Below are 20,626 nucleotides of genomic sequence, written 5' to 3' on the forward strand. Positions count from 1 at the left end.
GGAAAAACACATATGTTCATTAACAGGTCAACATATGAGAAGACCACCTTTGGAACTTTCCATGACACAAGTGGACTTTGGTTTCTGTGGTCACATTGGTGACCATTGGTGATTGATGACCCAGGCCAGATATTTTCAGGTCAAACCAATATTGGGTTCAAACCAGTGTTTGGTTGGTTTTTTTCTGTCACTTATGTGTAAACTGAGAACCGTAAATAGAAACGAAACAGTAGAAGTTTCGCTGTTGGAGTTGTTCTTGCTTCATGGGATTGATTGTCGTCATTTACTGAACCACACAGAGCTTGCTGATCTGCGTTTTGGCCTTGTTACCCATGACCCATTGGTTCACGTGTGATGTCATCGGGTGGTGAGGTCTCTGTCCCCAGGGCAGAATGTAAAAGGGTCATTGTCACATTACTAACCCGGCGCTGTCCCTGTCATTGCTGGTTATGAGAGTGTAACCTTGCAGTGACATAAGACTGTTGCTGTCCATTCGTTATGATACTGAACCCCCCCCCCCCCTCGTTCTGTGGACTCACACGATAAAAGGCTAAATAATAGCTTTAAAAGTTTATTTATGTATTTTTATTTATGTAGTCATTAAATTGAATTCAATCCTACAAGAGGACCCTGTTTTAGAAATAAAGTAGGAAGTAGGTCATCAATATCCTCATTAGTAACCCAGACCCGATCCCAGTGCATCTTTGTTGCATGAGGCTTTGGACTCGGCTCAGGTTCAGGTTTGGTTCATTTGTAAGATGTAATTTATTAAGAAGATGATCCCTTTCTCTCTTTGATTTAACATTTTATTTTCAGTACTATTCGCTTTTCTTTTTATCTTCTGTACCCACATAATACCTGTATAGAAAATCCTCTTCAGTGACATTTGCTCATTAAATAAAGGTTTTACATGAATAAAAAAACTGCAATAATATAGCGTTTGAACTGAGTTGTAAGTAGGGTCAGACTGGATTTTTTTCAAAAGGTGCTTCCAGGCTGGGTTTAAGTCTTATTTTCAGGCCTGTGCAAAACTCTAATTGGATGTTCCAGCTACCAAACAACAAAAGCAACAACCTTGAGAGTTAAAAGGCCCATCGCACGTGTTAAACCTTGTGATTATAAAAATTATCTGTGATCTAAAAGTCTCTGCTGTAGGTATGTGCTGGTAAAGATTGCTATTGAGGTGAGGAGATTTGGTGTAAGCAGTGGGCTTGCTGAGAAAACTAATCTCACAGTAAGCACTGAAGCATCATCTCCGCATCAAAGTTCTGACATTTACTGAGTCAGATGGAGGGATTCTCAAGTGCGTGTTTTTTCCAAGAACAAAACTTTATTTAAGATCTCACGTTGCGAACCTTTGGTGAGAGTTAACTTCATTTAGAGAACTCTAAACCACAGTATTTCAATGCAAGTGACGGAAGATAATAATCAAGATTAAGTTTAAAACATGCAAACACTGTTGATATGATAGTTGTGAAGGACTGTGAGGACTGTGTACATGACAAGATAAATCATTTATACTGCATTAAATGTTTGTTTTCCTATATCGCCTCACCTCCTCATTTAACAGCTGTAAAATTTATTTGTTGGTACATTCACATACTCTTTACAAACTCATGCCTCCCGCTGGGCCTGCAACTGGCACATTGGCTATTTAGAGAGAAAATTGCAGGTTATGACTTACCGAGCCACTGGTGCCATGTGGGGATCGTGTCTCTCAAGCCGCAATGAATTCCAGGAGAAAGAATCACAATAAGTGACAAAGGGGGATTTTTCTACATGTCTCCCCCGCTTGATGGCATCTCCATGCATATAAACAAGCCTCCGACTCACTGAAGCTGAAAGAGAGCTGCAGTATGAACCGGCATGAACAGGTCATTTATTTTTCAAAAGCATTTTGTACTTTTCATTCCCGTGCTGTACACTAAACCAGTAGCTCTGAGTTAATGTGCGAATGAAATACCACTGAGCGAATGAACGCTGGCTCGTCCACGCTCCCCAACTCTTACTTACAATTTGGCTTCCCCAAATCTCAGTCGTTGAGGGGAGGAAAAGCAGAGAAACAAAACTGTGCTTGCATGAGAAACAGAGATGGTTTTGCGAATGAGTGGATGTGCGTGCACAAATTAAGGTTTATGGCCTCTTGTGTGTGCATGCACACCCGACTTAAATCGTACACATGGCTTCGTGTGTACGATTTAAGTGCGTTTCTGTGTATGCAGGTGTAAACATCTGTTGTGACGATGTCTTTGTGTGTAATCTGGTACGTTTTATGGACCGCCCAGTGGCTGAAATGGATCCAGTAGCCTGCTGTTTCTTGACTTACAACGACTTTCCCAATATCAAACCATATTTTTGTCTGTCTCTCGTCTCTGTCGCAAGGCGTCAGATACAAAGCGGGATGAATAAATCTTGTAATTAATCCCCATGACATTTGGGTTTTTGTTGACAGGAGAAATGGAGGATGAGTGGTGGAGATGGTGCGTTATCAGCCAGAAACCAAAATCAAAACTTCAAAACTTCGGTAACTCACTGCCAAGCATGTGTTTTATTTATGTGGGCCACTCCACAGTGAGAAGTTATTTTAGTCATGCTGAGACAGTACACAAGCTATTATTATTTGATTTAAGTCCATTTACAAGTTGATCTCAGCCAGGGAGGGAGACTCACTTGGCAAACATTGTTCACAGATCAAAAGCAGAAGAGAGAGGCAGGCGCCTCAACATATGAGCAGTTAAAAGCAGAGCTTAGCTTGCCATGTTAGAAGGGTTTGGTTTGTTTTTTTTTTCCAAGATGACAGCGAAGTCCAGCCAAAAAAGCTGATACTGTAGGTTTTTTTCTTGTCTTTTACGACGTAGTCATTTGTTGTTTTGGAATCAGTGTTATACTTAATATTAGGTTCATGCTAAAGAGTACATTTTGTTCACTATGCTGTCTCAAAGGCATCATGTTAATTCAGGCAAGTTACTAAGGAGTTCAGCAGTACTGCCAGCAATCACATACACTTTTCATACTTTATTAGCTATTTTTATGATTAGCTGTCTGTTACAGAATTATTATTTTGCAGGGGAGCTCTTTTTCTCTTTTACTATTCTTCTTCTTCTTTTTTCAGTCATTTCTCATCGTCTCCTCTCCTTAGATTCACCGAGATTAAACAGATTGATTTTCTCCTCTCAAACCAGCACAATCCCTTCTCCAACTGCCCTTCTCCTCCTTCTCTCTCTGTCTCCCCAGAACCATCCAGGTCCCATAATGTCAATAATGTAAATGTAATCACAGCTTCTCTTCTCTTCTCTTCTCCTTCTTCTTCTCCTTCTTCTCTTCCGTGTAACAAATGAAATTCTTTGTCACCATAATTGCTGTGCTGTAAGCTGTGTGATGTGGTGGAGGATTCAGCGGTGGGGATACGTTAACCTCCAGGTATCCATGAGTCACATCACAACCGCTAATGTAGTGTAGTCTGGAAAGCACCGATGCTTTTCCCTTAAAAGACCTTAATGTAGTTTGAAGCTGCTTATGAAACCCCTGTTAGGACCAAATGTCGTACAGGATCAAGTTGTCCTCAATTAACAGTTTGAACTCCAGTATGGAAACAAAAACGCAGGCAAACAAGTTCAGTTTGTTAATCTTTCACTGCATACTTGGTGATATATTTAGGATCTCTTTATATTTTTACAAGTACATGAGGTGTGTGTGTGTGTGTGTGTAAGAGAATGTGTGATTGTGTACTCGCGAGGGGCACTCAATCCCTGTAACCATGGTTACCAGGTGGTCTGTCTTCCCATGGGTGCTTATTTGATGACAATGAAAGAGAGGGAGGGAGGGAGGGAGGGAGAGATACCGGCAGGAAGAAAGAAGGTGTGGCAGATTTTGTGCCATCTCTTGCCAGAGTAATGTGACGTATTTTCACATTGTTTTTTTTTTGTAATCCCGTCAACTCCTTTGTGTTACATTTGTGGAGGTGTTGTTGAGCAGAGTTTAATTTGCAAGTAACACACCGCCAGTATTTGGTTTTCATCATAATCCTGGACTCAAGAGTGGACATACAACAGGAAATTGTTCTATGCTGAACCATTTCCCTGTTTATTGTCTTCCTTCCATGCTCTCCATCATCTCTGCCTTGCTCCTCTGGCCTCTCCCCCACTTCCCTGGGGCCAAATTCACAAGGCCTTTAGAAGCTATTTCATCTTAAAGGGAAAGGCCAGTGTTTTCCAGCTCTTGAACACGTTACCCCTCTGCCCGAGGACAGTTTGATCTGCATTCATAAGCATCTGTCTAAAGGGAGCCAGAAAGAACAATAAAAAGTCTGGCGGGGCTCCTAATCTGCTCCACTGACTATAAAAGTTCCCAGAGCAAGCCTTTTCACTGGATTGATCAGTGCTATAAAAATGAAACTGCTTTCTTTGTACATGCAGGCACTGGAGAACATGAGGGTGTAAAACATTGGATGAATGCAGTCAGTATCCCACTGATGCTTCACTCTGATGCAGACTGAAGCGTTTTCTTCTTATCGTGCCTTATTTTCACATATCATTAATGGCAATGCCGTCCTCTGCTGATATACAGCTAATGAGGGGTATCCAGTAGTAAACACGTTTTGTGGGAAATATAATGTTTCAGTGCTGTCAGCATTATGTTCATCATCAGCACATATACGATGCCTATTCCTGACTACTGAGCCGTTGTGGTTGTTGCTGAAACGCTGAAAAGATCAGAGCTGACATGCTCACGTTTTTCAGTGTCTACACAATTGATCTTATCAGTACCTTACAGAATAAACATGGAAATAAGTTGTATTTCCCTTCTAAACACCATTAAGAGACCAAAACCGGGAATGAATTGATCCTACTAAAAAGTGTTGTGTGTGTATCCAAAGCCTGGTTTGTCTTGTTCCCCTGTGACCTCCATTGTTGTCCAAACACTATTAAAACACGTAATGGAGCCACACCGTGACGGCTTTTTGAATAAATGTGCCATAAACACAGAGCTTACTACTAACACTAGCTGAAAACAGTACGCAACAAATAAGCTGTTTACTTCTGCTTGAGTAATGTTTGCTAAAAACTCCAGTACCCAGCTGTGTTTATTTAATTTGCACAGCCTCTAACAGAAATACAGAATACTTTCCTGCTTGATCCTGACACGTTTTTCAAGTCTGAGGTCTCCAACCTACTGCCTCTCATGCCATACTTCCCGCACTGAAGATGTTGCTCATAAAGGTCATCTATTTAGCGATTATGTTCCCTCCAAGATGCATTCAACAAAGCAAATTAAGACATATCAACTAAATTTGTAAAATCGCTGTGATTTCTTTATGTTGTAGCCGTACTTTTCTCTTTTAATTGCTCCTCATCATCTCATCCTTGAATTGTTTGGGTTTATTTTGGGATATATTGACTTGAACTGGTACACACACACACACACACACACCTAGACAATTAAAGGGAGGAGAGGCAGGAGATGAGAAGGGGCAGAGGAAAGGATGATGGTGGGTAACAGCGGGTGCAGAGAGAAAGGAAAGTCATAAGTGATAGTGCTCACATGCTGTGTGTGTGTGTGTGTGTGTGTGTGTTCAGCATGTGGTAATGGTTAATAAGCAGTAGACTTAAAATGATAGATCCTCGGGGTAGAAGATACGGCTCATTAAAGAATTACACATTCACTTTGCTCTGTCTGTCTCTCTCATTCAAAGTGACTTAAGGTCTGTTTTGTTCAAAGCACTCTGACGGAGATAAAAGAACTGAACTTTGTGTGAAATGCTGCGTCTTGTAGAATATCTACTGAACATCTACACGTGCACGGTTGACTCCCTGCACTTCAGCTATCAACACGGCCGTAGCCTCTATCAACCGTCTCCTGTACTGTCACTTCCTCTTCTCTCTCTGCCTTCCTGTCTGTCAACCTGTCTGTTCTGCTTGCCTGTCTGACTCTCTGCTTGTCTCTACACCTGAGTGAGTTTGTTCATGCAAATCTGATTAGACATCATCTGTTTATTAGTCCTCCTCTCTGCCATGACGCTGTTATCTCCATACATGACCTTTTGAGAGAAGCTTGTTGTCCTCGCTTTGTCAAGCTTTCTCTACCTTCAGCTTCGGTCCTCATGTGTTTAAACGAGCATTCGCACGCCACACACACAGCACACAACACCCCCACCGACCCCTGTTGATGCACAACCTTTAGCCAATCGCTGTGCCGCATTTATCCTTTCATCCGCCTGCAAATCACAGTCAGTCCCTCGCCGCAGCTGTCTTCAGCTCATTTTCTTTTTCCACGTGTTTCCTCCAAAGGTTTTATGATTCCACCGGAGGCTGTGCTTAACCTCGGTGAGCGTGACCTTGGGAAGATGCTTTGCTGCAAGTGGAACCGTTAACTGTTATTATAGTCATTGGAAAACAAGCGCTAGCAATTAATCTGAATATTACTTTTCAGATGGCGTTGACGCACAGTTAATTTGGGACCAGTGGAGCAGGCAATGGACGTGCAAAGCATTTGATCTGACGACGTCTTTTTCCACTGTCATTCAATGAATACACGTAAACAGACCTTTCAGTTACATTCGTACGATCTTCTGGGGGTTCAGTTACATTTTAGTCAATCGACCTACAGGAAGAAATGATGGACCTGAGGAGATTCTTCTGAAAGCCTGGCTTGTTCAAGTGTTTTCTTTTTTTTACTTTTCTTTTTGTTTGTTTGTTTATTATCCAGTGTCTGATGGGCAGAACAAAATCAGCTGAATTCTCTGAGGTTGTTCTCTTGCCCTCTGACACGGAGCCTGCCAAACAATTCATGCACTGCTTTCCTTCCAGATTTTTTGACCGTCACTCAGTGGAGTACAGCACGAGTTTACCAAACACATGGATGATCATTTTTACTGTGTGTAGATACTCATCTCTGCGAGGAAGTTGACCAGCAGGCCAATTTACTAAATGCTTTGTTTGAGCCTATCAACAACAATACGACAGCAGTGAAGAATATTAAGAAATACAGTACACTGTGTTGGCAGGACACGAGAACCACATTACATATATTTACCAGTTTGGCGTGTTCAGGAAATAGTCATTGCCATTGGTACTGAGTTGCATTGCAACTATTTATTTGCCATGTTGTCACAGTACGGCTCCTTCTTTCTTTCTTTCTATTTGCTATCATTCTATAATTTGATTCTGATAAGCACTTGCTGAGGGTATAATCCACAGCTACCCTTTACCATGCTCTTCCTGCTGTGTGTGTGTGTGTATGTGTGTGTTGGTGTGTTTCCTCCCTGGGGAACTGAGGCTGAAGTAATGAAATGCTCATTACTGATTCAGCTAGAAATTCTAGGGATACATTTACACGCCTACACACACGCACACACACACACACACACACACACACACACACACACACACACACACACATCAGCTATGCAGACGCTTTTCAAGGTCACCTCGGTGTGTGTGTGTGTATAAGAGAGAGAGGATGAATGTCTGTTGTATGCACACAAACTGAGGAGCAACAATATTGGGCATAATTGGGCCGTAAATCGACAGCTCTGTACAACACGCCACCAGCATCTGACATCAGACGGGATCATTAACACACTCACACACACATACACATAATCACTGTTGCTGTCAGTTCACTCAGTTCAGCTTTCACTCATCAGATCATGAATTCCTGACACCCTTGCATCACTCCGTCAGCATGAATCAACGCACAAAGGCGCACATACTGTATATCGAACGTAAACACCCACAAATATTTGAAGTACTTGAGGTTTTCTTATGGGGCAGGACGAGACAGCACAAGTGCTCCTTCTCCTGCTTTAATGCACCAAAAAATCCACCTGATCAAAGCCTGATCAAAGCATAGCTAACATGTTTCTGTGACACTCATTGTGTTTATGGACCCACGCTCACACACACACACACACACACACACACTGTCTGCTGTGAAGAGGAAGATGCTGTGCTGTCAGCTGGGTTTTGTTTCAGACGGCAGACTGTGGGATTGCATGAAAGGGGAGTTAAATGCTGAGGTTTGGGTATTGACTTCTCTGGAATAGATGCTTTGTTCCAGATCAGGCAGCGATAATGAAGTCTGAACATTACGCCAGATTAAGGCACCAAATGGTGACTGTGGATGGATCATCATTTGGAGGTGGAATGTTTTGCTCCTGTAATACAAAAGATACCATCAAAAACAAAACAGTGGATGTTATAGTGTTATAGTAACAGCTTTTAGCTCCGAGTAGCAGTTAAAATATTTAAGCCAGAAACATGCTGCTTCTTATCAGCAATAGCCTGAGGCCTCATCAGTCATATTTTAAACTCATGAAAATTTATTAGTTTTGGCATGTGAGTTTTACTCAATAAAATAGACAAGCCTAACCCAAATAAATAGAACAAATGCCCCTTTTTTAGAACTAGCAGAGTTTGTTAGCAGGTACACGTTTATTCCTGCACACAGTGAACAATATGTTACTAAAACAGTCCCATATTTAGCTTCAGCACAGGCTTTGAAAAGTGTTCTTGGCTGAGAAAAAGCATTTTTAAACCATTTTTTTATGAAACATCTCAACATGTAAAAATGAAAAAAAACCCTGCTAAATTTGTTTTAATACAGAGAAATTTGTGACTGAATGCAGTTTTGTTTTAAAGTTTTATGCTCTTGTTCATCCATGGTGGATTTATTTTTGTGGCTTTGATAACTTTTTATTAGTCCATTAACAATCACATTTATATGTTTTATCCAAATCTGAATGTGAATAATTGGACCAATTATGAGTGTAATTACAATAATTTACACTGTTCCTTTTGCCACTACTGAGCATAACTTTCTCGATTTAAACTCTGTGTGTGTGTGTGTGTGTGTGTGTGTAAGTGAGAGAGATGCACGAAGCACTTGGCAGCCAGTTTGTTTCCCGTGGGTCACCACAGCTCTGATTTATGGCTCTGCTCCACCTGCTTGGTTCTGCTACTGTCACCCCGGGGCCTTCATTTTGCTTGAATCCAATTCTATTTTTATCTTATTTTGGAAAAGTGTCTAAATTACAAGTCATCGGTGAAGAGGACATATTTATTTGCCTGGCTAGGAGAGGATGATGTATCACATGTTTTCACCAGCTTTCCACTTTGCCGAACATGGTGGCCATTTTTGTCCTTTCTTGTAAACTGTCAGCAGTCCAACTCCCCTGTGGACACAAACCACACATGAACGCAGGCGTGGACTCGTCTTGTGCTGGAAACTTTAATCTGTGACTGCACTGACCCGGATTCTAGCTTGTAGTCTCGTTCTGCAACTCAATGGCAGATCCTTCAAATGTCACTCCTGCATTATTATCACACACACACACACACACACACACAATCATTACTCATTGCAGTAAAGGTTAAACTACCCCATGAGTATGACAAGTGACATTGTTGATCACTCATCTCTAGTGTGTGTGTGTGTGTGTGTGTGTGCGCGCATATTTGTAGCCAGTCTGCCATATCTGACATGTTCTGGATTGTTGCTAAGAGACAAACATGCAGAAGGCCATGTAGGAGGAGAATGTGTGTTCCACCTGCTTTAAACACACACACACACACACACACAAAGATGTATATACGCCTACAGAAGAGTGGCTTTTCAAAGTTGGAGTGATTCATTTAAGACATGCGGTTTAATTATGAGCCTTATTTTACTGTCGTGCTGGAGCTTTGATAATCAATAAATCAGACAGAGCAGATGTTTGCTGCCACCAGCTTCTCAAATGTAAGATTTGCTTCATTTCTCTCTTTTATATCAGAGCTTCAGCCAGCTTACCAGACAAAACAAAGCTCTGAAAGGTATCAAGTTTTTTTTTTTCACTAGTTTTCATATTAAACATTAATTGCCGAGCTGGAAAAATATTAGCAGGCTAATCAGTAACTGAAACAACCATTAATTAGTGCCCTGCTTTGAATACATCTGCATCAACTGAAGTAAAAAGACAGAAGTATCACTGACAAGCTGTATTCAGAGTATGAGCAGTAAAAGTATCCGTTATGCAGAAAAATAAGTGTTTGACTGTATTTCTATTTACTTGTTATTTCTCAGGCTTTAAAGTCTAACAAATAGTTTTGTTAGCATTTTCTGATGTCGAGCTGATTTTAACTCTTTTACTGTTAAAATCCTATTTTACTTTCAATTTCAAATTTTCAAATCGATCCTTGTGCAAAGTGTGTAAAATCAGTAGAAATGTAAAAATGTAGACAAAGTAACTTGCTTTCAGATGAATGCACTGAAGTAAAAAGTGCAATATTTCCTTTTGAATGATAGTGTAGCAAAGGTATGAAGTAGCATATGTTGGTAATAGTCAACAGCTGACACTCAGCGACCTCCCAGCCCTGCAATTACTGTACAGGACAGGCTTCGATCTTCGTTCCTCATCGACGGTTGGCTTATATCTTACCCAAAAATATGGATCATCGCTTTTTATCAAGCAGCTATTATTGACATTGTTTCTTCTTTTTAATTCCTCTGAAATCACTGGTTTGCTGCCTAATTTACCTTCAAATATGAGTCTAAACTCTATGCTATTCAGCGACAGCAATTAATGAAAATGTTCCTTTTGGCCTCGTTAGAGGGACATAAAAAATCGGCTTGCCTTTTTTCATCTGGAGCAGCTCAGTGTGCAAAAGAAGGTCAGTTTTTGCATATTTTTGTTTAAGAACAAATAACAGATTTGCTGAAATCATGACATGAATTTATCGCTCTAAACTTGTTATGGGGGAAGAGCCACAAGAATATGATGCAGTTCTTAAACAGGTTCACTCCAGATGTGAAACAAGGTTTTCAGTCCGGATGGGAACAGATGCACAAAACAGACCACACGCAAGCAAACACAAGTGCACACACACATTTTCGCAGCCATGAGCCCCAGGGTCCCGTATTGCTCCATGCAGCAGCTATTTGTCAAGAGAGCACACGATAAAGGACGATTCCTAATTGCAAAACATTCTGCTGTGAGTAAATCATCTGAATCATCAGCACGGACAGTCGAAAACAAAAACACATCCACCATCTCCCAGAAAGATTTTCCCTTTGTGTGTGTGTGTGTTTATGTGGCTCTTCTGCTTTCTGTCTGCAGTATTATGAGATATTGTATGTGTGTGTGTGAACATTAACAACTCTCAGCCTCATTCCTCAGCGAATGAAAGAGCCTCTTTGTGTATTGTTCTGCAGGACAATGTGTATTGTCAGAGACAGAATCAGATTTCTGCCCAAGCAGGTGTGTGTGTGAGTGTGTGTCAGGACAGAGCATGTTGTGACTGAGTGTTTTTTTGTGACAGCGCAGGTGAGTATGAGAATGTCTTTGGCTGATGTGCTCGTGTGTGTGTGTGTGTGTGTGTGTGTGAACACACATTTAGCTGGCGGCACAATCTGTTTCCCTCCTGTCCTATTCCACTCATTTACTTGAGATCCTCCCATGAGGGGCCTGGAGCACCGCCAACACACACACACACACAGACACAAACACACACACACGCACACACTCACACACCTACATACATGCATATGAAAGCGCAGCTGGTGAAGTCCGCCCATATGCCCATTAAATGAAGCAACATTTTGCACATCTGTGTTTGTGTGTGTGTTTGTGTGTGTGTGTGTGTGTAAGGTAACACATTTGTTATCCTCATTTGTGTAGAACTGAGGGTGGGTGTGGTGAAACCCATAACTCTTTCAGGTCAGCCATAACTGATGCAAGATTTTTAAGCAATTGTGAGACTAGAAACAGAACCAGAAATGACTTCTACAAATCTCCAAAATTTATTTATGGCCTTGTTTGTTTACCAAGATATTTTTAAACTCGATTTCTCAAAGCAGTCGCAAAGTCCTCAACTTGTTTGGTCTGTTTAATTGATTTCATTTTCAGACATTAAAAGTCACTGATTGTACAACCAGATTAATGATGCATTGCATTTCCTATGTTCAAGTTTCAAGTATCATGTCATACAATACATACTCTGTGTTGTGTTTGTAGATCAACTCAGTGATCAGCCTTTAAAGTACTTCACACAATGAAAACACAATAATAGTAAATGTAAATTTGAAAAGGAGTTGATTTATACTGGTCCAGATTAAAAATAAAATAATTAAGCTAAAGTTGAAATATATAAAGAGAAGAAAGGAGAAATTCAGTGTGAAAGGGGGATATTGGAATCCTGATTTGTATGATCTTGTGACTACAACACGTGCTGTGAGTGTGCAAAGTGTGCGGCACATGAGCAGAAAGTTGAAATAAAGCTCTTATCAAGCCTTTTCTATTGGGGGAAAAAACAGAGAAGGACCAAGCCTCACGTGGATGATTTTAGGATCCCACTGTTGTACAGGAAAAACTTTTTATTGTTAAAATCGAATCCAAGCAAACAAATTTGTAACTGGGGTGTCGAACCACGGTTGTACTTCATCTACGTGTGCTGTTATGCATTATATGTTATACTGTATCATATCTTTTCTTCTTTCTCTTTCTCAGGTGAGGAGACAGGTGAGACATCCAGCGGTCGCAGTCCAACAACAAAGACTCCTCCACCGCCTCCTCCTCCTCCTCGCCGCCCCGATCCTCCTCATCACCTGTCACCTCCGCAGGTAAAAGTCAGGGCTTTACCTCCCTTCACATCCTGTCTCTCCTTCCTCTGTTCCTCTCAGCTGCAGACTGTCCATTCTCATATCATTTTGTGTCCGATGTCCTCCGTCAGGTGGCTGTTCGGGGCGCAGCTCGCACCTCATCTGCTGAACCTTTGACCCTGGTGACCCTGCTGCTGCTCCTGCTGCTGTTGTCATGGGAACCCCGCTGAACCAAGGAGACATCGTCCCTGGGACTGAGAGAGACAACCTCAAAAGTTTTGTGGTGAAGTTATCTGTGAGCGCAGGTCAACCACTCTGATTGTTTTTGTTCCGGTCGGCCCGGCTGCTGGGACGAGCTGTCGATGCATCACAGTCGCAGGTGCACCGGATGCATTTTTATGTTACCTGTACTTACCTCTACATGTGTTTGTTTATTTGTTTTTAACTCTGATAGGATAGATTGCACAACACTACTGAATTTTTTGAAGAGAGATGTAAATACATATCATATATATATTATATATTTATATGAAGAATTTCTATAACAGCAGCTTGATGTGTAAATAGAGACTAACATAGAACAGAGCAGACTGAATTGGATGTTACGGGACGTTAGGTTTGATTTGATTCATGACAGCTAAAGTTCAGACTGGAAACTCTCATTGAAGCAGCAGGTAAGACACACTTGTGAGGACCTCCAGTTAATGTTGAAGAGAGTTTAACACGGAGAGCTAAACATAGGCAGGAAAGGACATTACGATTCTGTGTCAATAGGCAGGACAACCAATTATATGATACTTCAGACCATTTACAGAAGACCATGCAGCATAATGAATAATTTGACAGTTCGGTATGTAAGCCTGTGCAGACTGAAGCACATCCAAGCTTTCCCCCAGCTTTCACACAAATATGCTCTTTATTCACCCAAGCTGAGAGGTTCACTTCTGCAGTGAGTACGCTGAGAGTTTTGACTGTGGGACACTTTCTAATTAATCCAAAATGACTCTTTAATGACTGAATTCTCTCCCGAGAAAGTTTCTCCTTTTCTAGGCTTAGATTATAGTCTTGGCGGGACTATTTTCTTCTCAAGATGTACAGCATGCAAAGTTGTAACAGCACTACAGGGAGGGATGTGACAACTTCCACTTCAACTTCAATTTCACTCGTGAGCTGCCACAGCCATCCTCAACAGAAAAGCTCTGTCAAAAAATAAGAGTATTCTAAATAATAAAAGCACAAGAAGGCTAAATATGGACTGCACCTACGAGCAAGACACAAAGAGTGGATAATTTGACATCTCACTGTCATATGCAAACGCTGACTGTCACAGTGATTTCAAAGGCTGGCTTGTCTCCAAATGTTGCAATGAGATAATGCATACAAGACGTCCAACGCAATATTATATAATTACAGCTTTCTCTCACTCTGATACATGTGTTATCAGCTCATCTCTGTATCCAGTGGAGACAAGAGATGAGGTGTCAGGAGAGTGATCAGAGAGCAGCTGAGCCCGGATCCAAACAAGTGAATTAAATGTAATTAATTAGAGCTATCAGGTCCTGTCGGCTCTCTGTTGAGTTTCAAACCCCCCAAACTACACACAACAGCAGGACAGACAAGTGGAATACTATTATATACTATTATAATATTAAATAATTCCAGAATGGAGCCAGTGAACCAGCTGAAGGACACTGCGTGCAGTGGGTGATTAGTCTTTTTGCTCTTTCACAAAACTCCTACATATATGCGTCTGTTTTGATCACCTGAGACAGTTTATTTATGAAGGAACGTTACTGACAGAGACAACTTGGGAAATACCATTAAGAGCTGAGCTGTGTGAGTTTTCTGGGCAGCAAGCCCAAATACCATGTCAGCTAGTGGGATGCTTTCACAACACAATTTGTGCTATTATTTGATTAGGATTCAAACGTTATACCCAAATGGGATGACAGTTTGGATTCAAGCCAACCTCTCCGTGTTCCACAAAACTCGCTATGCAACCTACATAAACAAACCACCAAAACACACCGATGCACAGATAGATATGTGGACGTATAGACCGTATGGATACACACTGTTATTGTTTCTAAACTTGGGATGACACTAGTGTGAGCTACTGAAGGTGGCTGAAAACTTACAAACTCTGTATAACATGACATAATGATCAGTTACAGTTCTCTTGGGTAATAATCCAAATTAAATCATCTGGAAAGTACAGATTTAAATGCTAATTTGGTGTTATTAGTTGTCGTTCTGTGGATGCTCAACCTCATCTAAGAGCTACACGTTGACAAATCTGTGTACTGAAGGAAGTGTGAATCTCGTTAGCACATATTTGTACATGAGATGGAACGATGTTGTATCAAGAATAGAAATGGCTGTCTGTTGTCCCTCCGGTGCTTGTCAGCGTGTGCGTTGAGGCACACATGGTGAGCTGTGCCATGTCATTGTCATATCAAATGTACTTTTATCAAGGTCCAACAGCTAACAACTAATTTTGTATAGTAATGTAGCAGTATGCAGGGACACCAGGATGTGACAAACAGTCCTACAGTCCTTCTGTCACTGCACTCTGAAAACTGCTGTGCTGCTTTAATACACTAAACCTGTGACTCTCGTGTTAAATGTAAATAAACCTGCTGTAACACACTGTGTTGGGTCATTAATCTTCAGTCTAATATCCTCAGCAATAAACTGTTTTTAAATATATATTGTAATTTGTCTTTTATATAACATATTTAGGACGCACATAAGCGAAACAAGGTGTAAAATAACAAACACGATTTGTAAATCATAATCATGTTCATTTACACAAGGCGTACTGAGTTTGCAAATTGCCCAAAATATCAATTCTGAGGTGTAATTGTTGCTGGCAATATTATACTGCAGATAGAAAATAAGGTTGTGGAATTTCTGCCATTTATTATAACATGAAAAAAATATTTCATTCAGGAAACACATTGGGTTGATTTTGTTTAGCGCTGTTTACCATCAGAGCATCCACTGTATCTTGAGTTGCTGCAATGGAATTAAACAGAGAAGACTTTGGTGCCATTAGAGATTTATGTCTGAATACATACAGTATCTATTAATGGGAATACAGCTGCAGTTCTTTGGCCTCTGGTCTTTTGAGAGATTACGGTGATTGGATTGGCATGGTCAGGAAGTTGGCACAGACTGCTTGTTTGGCACAGGAAGCTGCCAGGGGATGATGGGAAATAAAGACATCATTGAATGCAAATTGCCGCAGAGAGAAAAAAAGAGAGACCACGAAGGAGAAAGGCTGTGAGGAGTGTTTCCGTTCCTCATCCCAGTGTTGGCACAATGTAGTCCCACCCATATATTCTGTTTCTCTCTGAGGATGTTGTTTCAAATGCACTGTTTTACTACCTTTTTTGTCGCTGTTGTTGACTTCTCACTTTCTTTTCGTTCATGGGAAATGTCTGCTTTTCCTAGACAATCATTTACACAGAAGCAAACTTCTGATGCCCTTCAGCTAAAGGAGGCAAAGGGCCAGTGTACTCTGCACATCTCTGCACATCAAAACAAAGAGACAGAAAAACAGGCAACAGGCAGAATGAAAGGTAAAGAAGGTGAAAAAGAAACTGACATGAGTCAGAGTTCAAGACAGCGAGAAGAAGCTAGACGGGGGATTTGCAGGATGTTGTTTCAACAAGCTGGTGAGGCTGCCTTGCAGAAAAATACTCTTCCTCAGTGCCAGCACTAATGAAATCAGAGCTCTGATTATTCCAACCCTGTCCAAGGGTTGTGATTAGGGTTTGTGCCATTTAAATCAAATTTATGCTCCCATTGTCACCAGTGTTTGCAGCCTTCGAGACATACATTTTAACAGAATGCTGATTGTATCTGTTCAGCTGTTTAAAAATGACTAGAGGCTATCTAAGTATTGAGAGTCGTGGTTATGAGGATCACCCCAAAGTGCAGCTGCCTGCCTTACAGACACAAAACAATGCAACTGGATTTATCATTGATTTATAAAGTGTCATAAATCAGAAAAAGGGTACAAGGTTGACCCGAGAGTGAGGAACAAGCTGTAAGTAAGTCCATAAACTGGGCTAACCAACACTGGATCTCATATCCCTCAGGCTCCCAAATATTTCAGTTATTCTCATCACAGTCGTGAATGTGACAAAGTCCATTGTTTCCTCGTGCTTCAGGGTGTACAAAAGATCCTGGAATATCAATGACTGCTGATGGGATCTATGTGGCAGTGGTGTGGCACTAGTCTAAATTTGGATTGGGTATTTAGGACTCATTTAACCCTGAAAGCTTATCAACTTCACAGTGGTTGGCAGCCTCCTTATCCAGAGTCTATAATGCCAACATATCAGCTCTGCTGAAGCAATCAGGGATTAGGTGTCTTGCTGAAGGGCACTTTAACATCACTTTCTGTGTGAACAGAGAGCACTGAATCACACCCATATTATCTCTATCTACCATTCTGGTAAACTTGCAATAACAGTTTTTATGGCCAATGGGGTGGGAGGTGGGGGGCTTGATACAAGTTGAGAACGCTGTCATGTTGTTTTATTTAGAAGAAGCCTTCTCTTTACTCATCCAGTATACACAGAACGACATTAATATTCACTTGGAGTTTTCGTACTGGCCACAAGTCCTTTATTCTCTCTCTTTTTAGCTCTGTTTTTGGTCTCCATCAAGCCCTGAGGGAAATATTTGGGTCGTTAGCTGCTAAATGCTCCACATATGTTCACCAACTAGTCTGTAACTTTGTTTGCTGTTTGGTGCTGGGTAGTGTGCTGCAGGCTTTTATTACTTCTCCACTGAAAACAGAGTCTAATGCAGCCAAAAACAATGCAAACATAGCAGTGAGTGGATAGTGAGCTAAAACAGTACATTTGTTGACCAGAAAACATAACAATGAACTGAAAGACCCATTAAAGCTCTGGGTTTAAGTACATTGGCAACATCGTCTGTAGTCCGCAGTGATAAGCACAGCAGTGCTTGGAGCTAAATGCTAACATCAGCATACTGTGAGAGTACTATACAATGCGGGACTCTTATTCAATACAATGAAAACAAAGGACAAGTTTGATTATTTATTGCAGATTTATTTATTAAGCTTTTAACTGGTATAAGACTGAATCGTGGCTGAGCTGCGTGGGGCTAAGTGGAGCTCCACTGCTAAAAGCCACCGATTTGTTAACTATTGTCATCCGGTGCAGTTTGAGGATTCTGTGTTAAAGATCAGTTCGTACTTAGTTGAGATATTTCCGTCTGGATCAATGCGGTGGACCGCCTGACAGACCGACTGACAGGCTGACAGCTGTGGCGCTAGCTGAGCTAAAAAGTCTCCTCTTGTCTCTTCTCTCACGTTTACACTAACTGACTTTGGCCTTCAGCATTAGCTTCACGCTGTGTTCAGGTTTAAGCAGGTTCACGCTGACCTGGAAGTCAGCCAATCATTCACTCCCAAGCCTTTATGTCAATGGTTATTGGCTATGGCTCAGAGATCTTATCTTGACTGACAGATAGTTTGGATTGAGAGTGGCAGGTGAGCCAGGTTTCACCATCTGTGTGATTTATTGTTCGTAGGTGTGTGTTCAGTATGTAACGGGTGTTAGTGTGTACATATGCTTTGGGACAGACTCACAGAGAGAGTGCGCTGTGCCTACAACTGCTTTCCAATGATTTTTATCATGTCAGGGTTCGGTCCTGCTACTGCAGATACAACTGAGACTGACTGACAGGTGAGTTTAAATCTGCAGCGATAGGAAATATCTGTCATTCTGATTTAGGGAGACAGAGTAGAACAGAACAAATACTACACCAAAACACTACAGGTTGTAGCAGGCTAAGCTGCTTTGTCTTTTATAATTTTCCTCACTGACATCTTCATGCTCTGATGCATCACAAGCATGTACTGGGACACACTGAGTCCCACAATGTATCTGTGTGATACTAAAAGGCTGTGTGCTCATGTGGAGAGCAAGGCGTAAAAGATGTCGAACAGGAAACAAACTGAAAAATGGTGAGCATTAAAGGATTAAACCTTTCTAGTGCAGAATGTGCGGGCTTCGTTAAGGGCAGATAAAGCAGGGTAGGACCTTCAGATGAGGAGAAAATGGACGAGAAGAAGACAGGACTATTTCATTCCTGTGGTTAATTAATGTCTGTCTGATCTGGCTTGACTCGTCTCATATTAGTCCTCAGCAAAGATCTAAGAGGCTCAAAACACGATCAAATTTGGAGGGAATGTTCTCTCGTGGTCTGACTATGACGTGAATAATTTGTGTCATTTGTGCAGACAAGGCCAGTTACCTAACAGACAATGTTAAGACATGGTGGCTTGAGCCAAAACTGAAATCCTGCACAAATGTGCCAAGACGAAAGCTGAGACAACGCTTATACTCGTCCACAAACAGTGTCCACATTGTTGCATGAATTAACGACCTAAATTTTTGTCTGATATCAGTTCAAACCAGTTTCCACTGATGTTTCAGTCTGACATTTGATATATCACACGTTCAGTTTTTGAGACCTTTTCCTTGAATGCACGGCCAATTATACAAGTAAGTCTTTGTTTTCCCATGGTAAAGATTCTCATCAGAGATCTTTGCTGCTCTTCCACTGGATCTGAAGACATGTACAGTATGAAAAACAAAGCTGGTATTTCACGTTACTCGTCTCTCTCTCTCTCTCTTCCTATTAACTGGTATATAACAACATCTTTCTCTCTCTCTCCCTGAGGGCTGAAGTGGCTGCGATGTGCCAATCGCTTTTAACGCATTAATCCTTATGGCACTTAGCTTGCCAGGGTGATAAATCATTGGCTGGATTAACACTTGCCCCGACTTCACACTATAGCTGTGTATATATGTGTGTGTGCATGTGTGTGTTGGATTATGTGAAAGCTTTAATTTATCTTTTGGAAGAGGTGACCAATGAAGGTGTGTCCTTCAGTTGACCTGAAAGGTGTGGCTCAACCTGTTCTAAAATTAAATGGTCCAAGCCCAAAACGAATGGTGTGTTTGACCTGGAAGTTGTCCTCAAACAGCCAACAAAGTGGTACATGGCAGGCATCCGACTGTTTAATTCTTTTTCATTGATTTCTGTTTCATTGAGGCCTGCACCTCAGCATGTTTGGGTTGCTGCACTTGAACTACTTTGTAAATCATGCTGGCAATGAACAAAATACCATGCGAATACTTTGTGCTCATGTGGTAAATCCTGAATTTATGAATTGATTAAGACTACCTGAGTGCACCATCAGACTTTTTTTCTGTCAGATTGTCCCACTTGGGGATGTCAAAGACTGAGTACTGCAAAGGAAGTACTCAGGAAATTAGCTGTGTTCAGAAAAGCTTAGTGAAAGAAATCAGCATGTTTTCTGCTAATTGGTGAAGGCGTTGTGGTCAGACAGGTCAAGTCAGACTGTGATTTGGTCTGTCATCCAATCCCTGAGCTGTGTCACAGCTCTAGTCTGAACCTCATTCTGCCCTAACTCTCGTTTGTCCTCATTACAATATGTATTCTTACACCGATACACATGACTACAACAAGGGTTTTGCAATTCTTGGCTGATTTATTGGGTTCAGTGTACCATGTGCGGCCAAAATTAAGAATTAAAAAGATTTAGTAATCAGCTTTATTGACAGTATATATATATTTACAAGGACACACTGAATTTGTCTTCTGCATTTAACCCATCCTTAGTTGAACACACATGCAACACACAACAAATTACATGCAGTGAAACACACACAGGAGCAGTGGGCTGCAACTATCAAGCGCCCTGGGAGTAAATTGGGGGTTAAGTGTTTTGCTCAAGGGCACATCGGCTGGCTAATGTTATTCAACATTTTTCGTGTTTTCATTTCCAAGTCAACAATAGTGAGATAACAGGAAGTGAGGTAAGAACTGCATGTGGCAAACAGTGGTTACATTAAATGCCCTAACCCCTCGGCCACCTTGGACACCTGAACATTACAGCCATATGTTATTGTTATTCTTCTTATTGGTAAACCATGTGCATTACGATCTGTAACAACCTGCTCTTACACAATAAAAG

General features: G+C 41.2%; 1 protein-coding gene across 1 annotated transcript in view; it reads left to right on the plus strand.

Moving 5' to 3' along the window:
• Positions 1–15,259, plus strand: part of LOC124061100 (glypican-5-like) — a 42,464-nt gene extending 27,205 nt beyond the window's left edge. Inside the window, exons 10-11 of the mRNA XM_046392640.1 lie at positions 12,485–12,597; positions 12,708–15,259. Coding sequence (XP_046248596.1) covers positions 12,485–12,597; positions 12,708–12,806 — 212 coding nt within the window. The 3' untranslated portion in view covers positions 12,807–15,259. The remainder of the gene's footprint in view (positions 1–12,484; positions 12,598–12,707) is intronic.
• The last annotated feature ends 5,367 nt before the right edge of the window (positions 15,260–20,626 follow it).

Source organism: Scatophagus argus, chromosome 6 (assembly GCF_020382885.2).
Source record: "Scatophagus argus isolate fScaArg1 chromosome 6, fScaArg1.pri, whole genome shotgun sequence".
NCBI lineage: Eukaryota > Metazoa > Chordata > Actinopteri > Scatophagidae > Scatophagus > Scatophagus argus.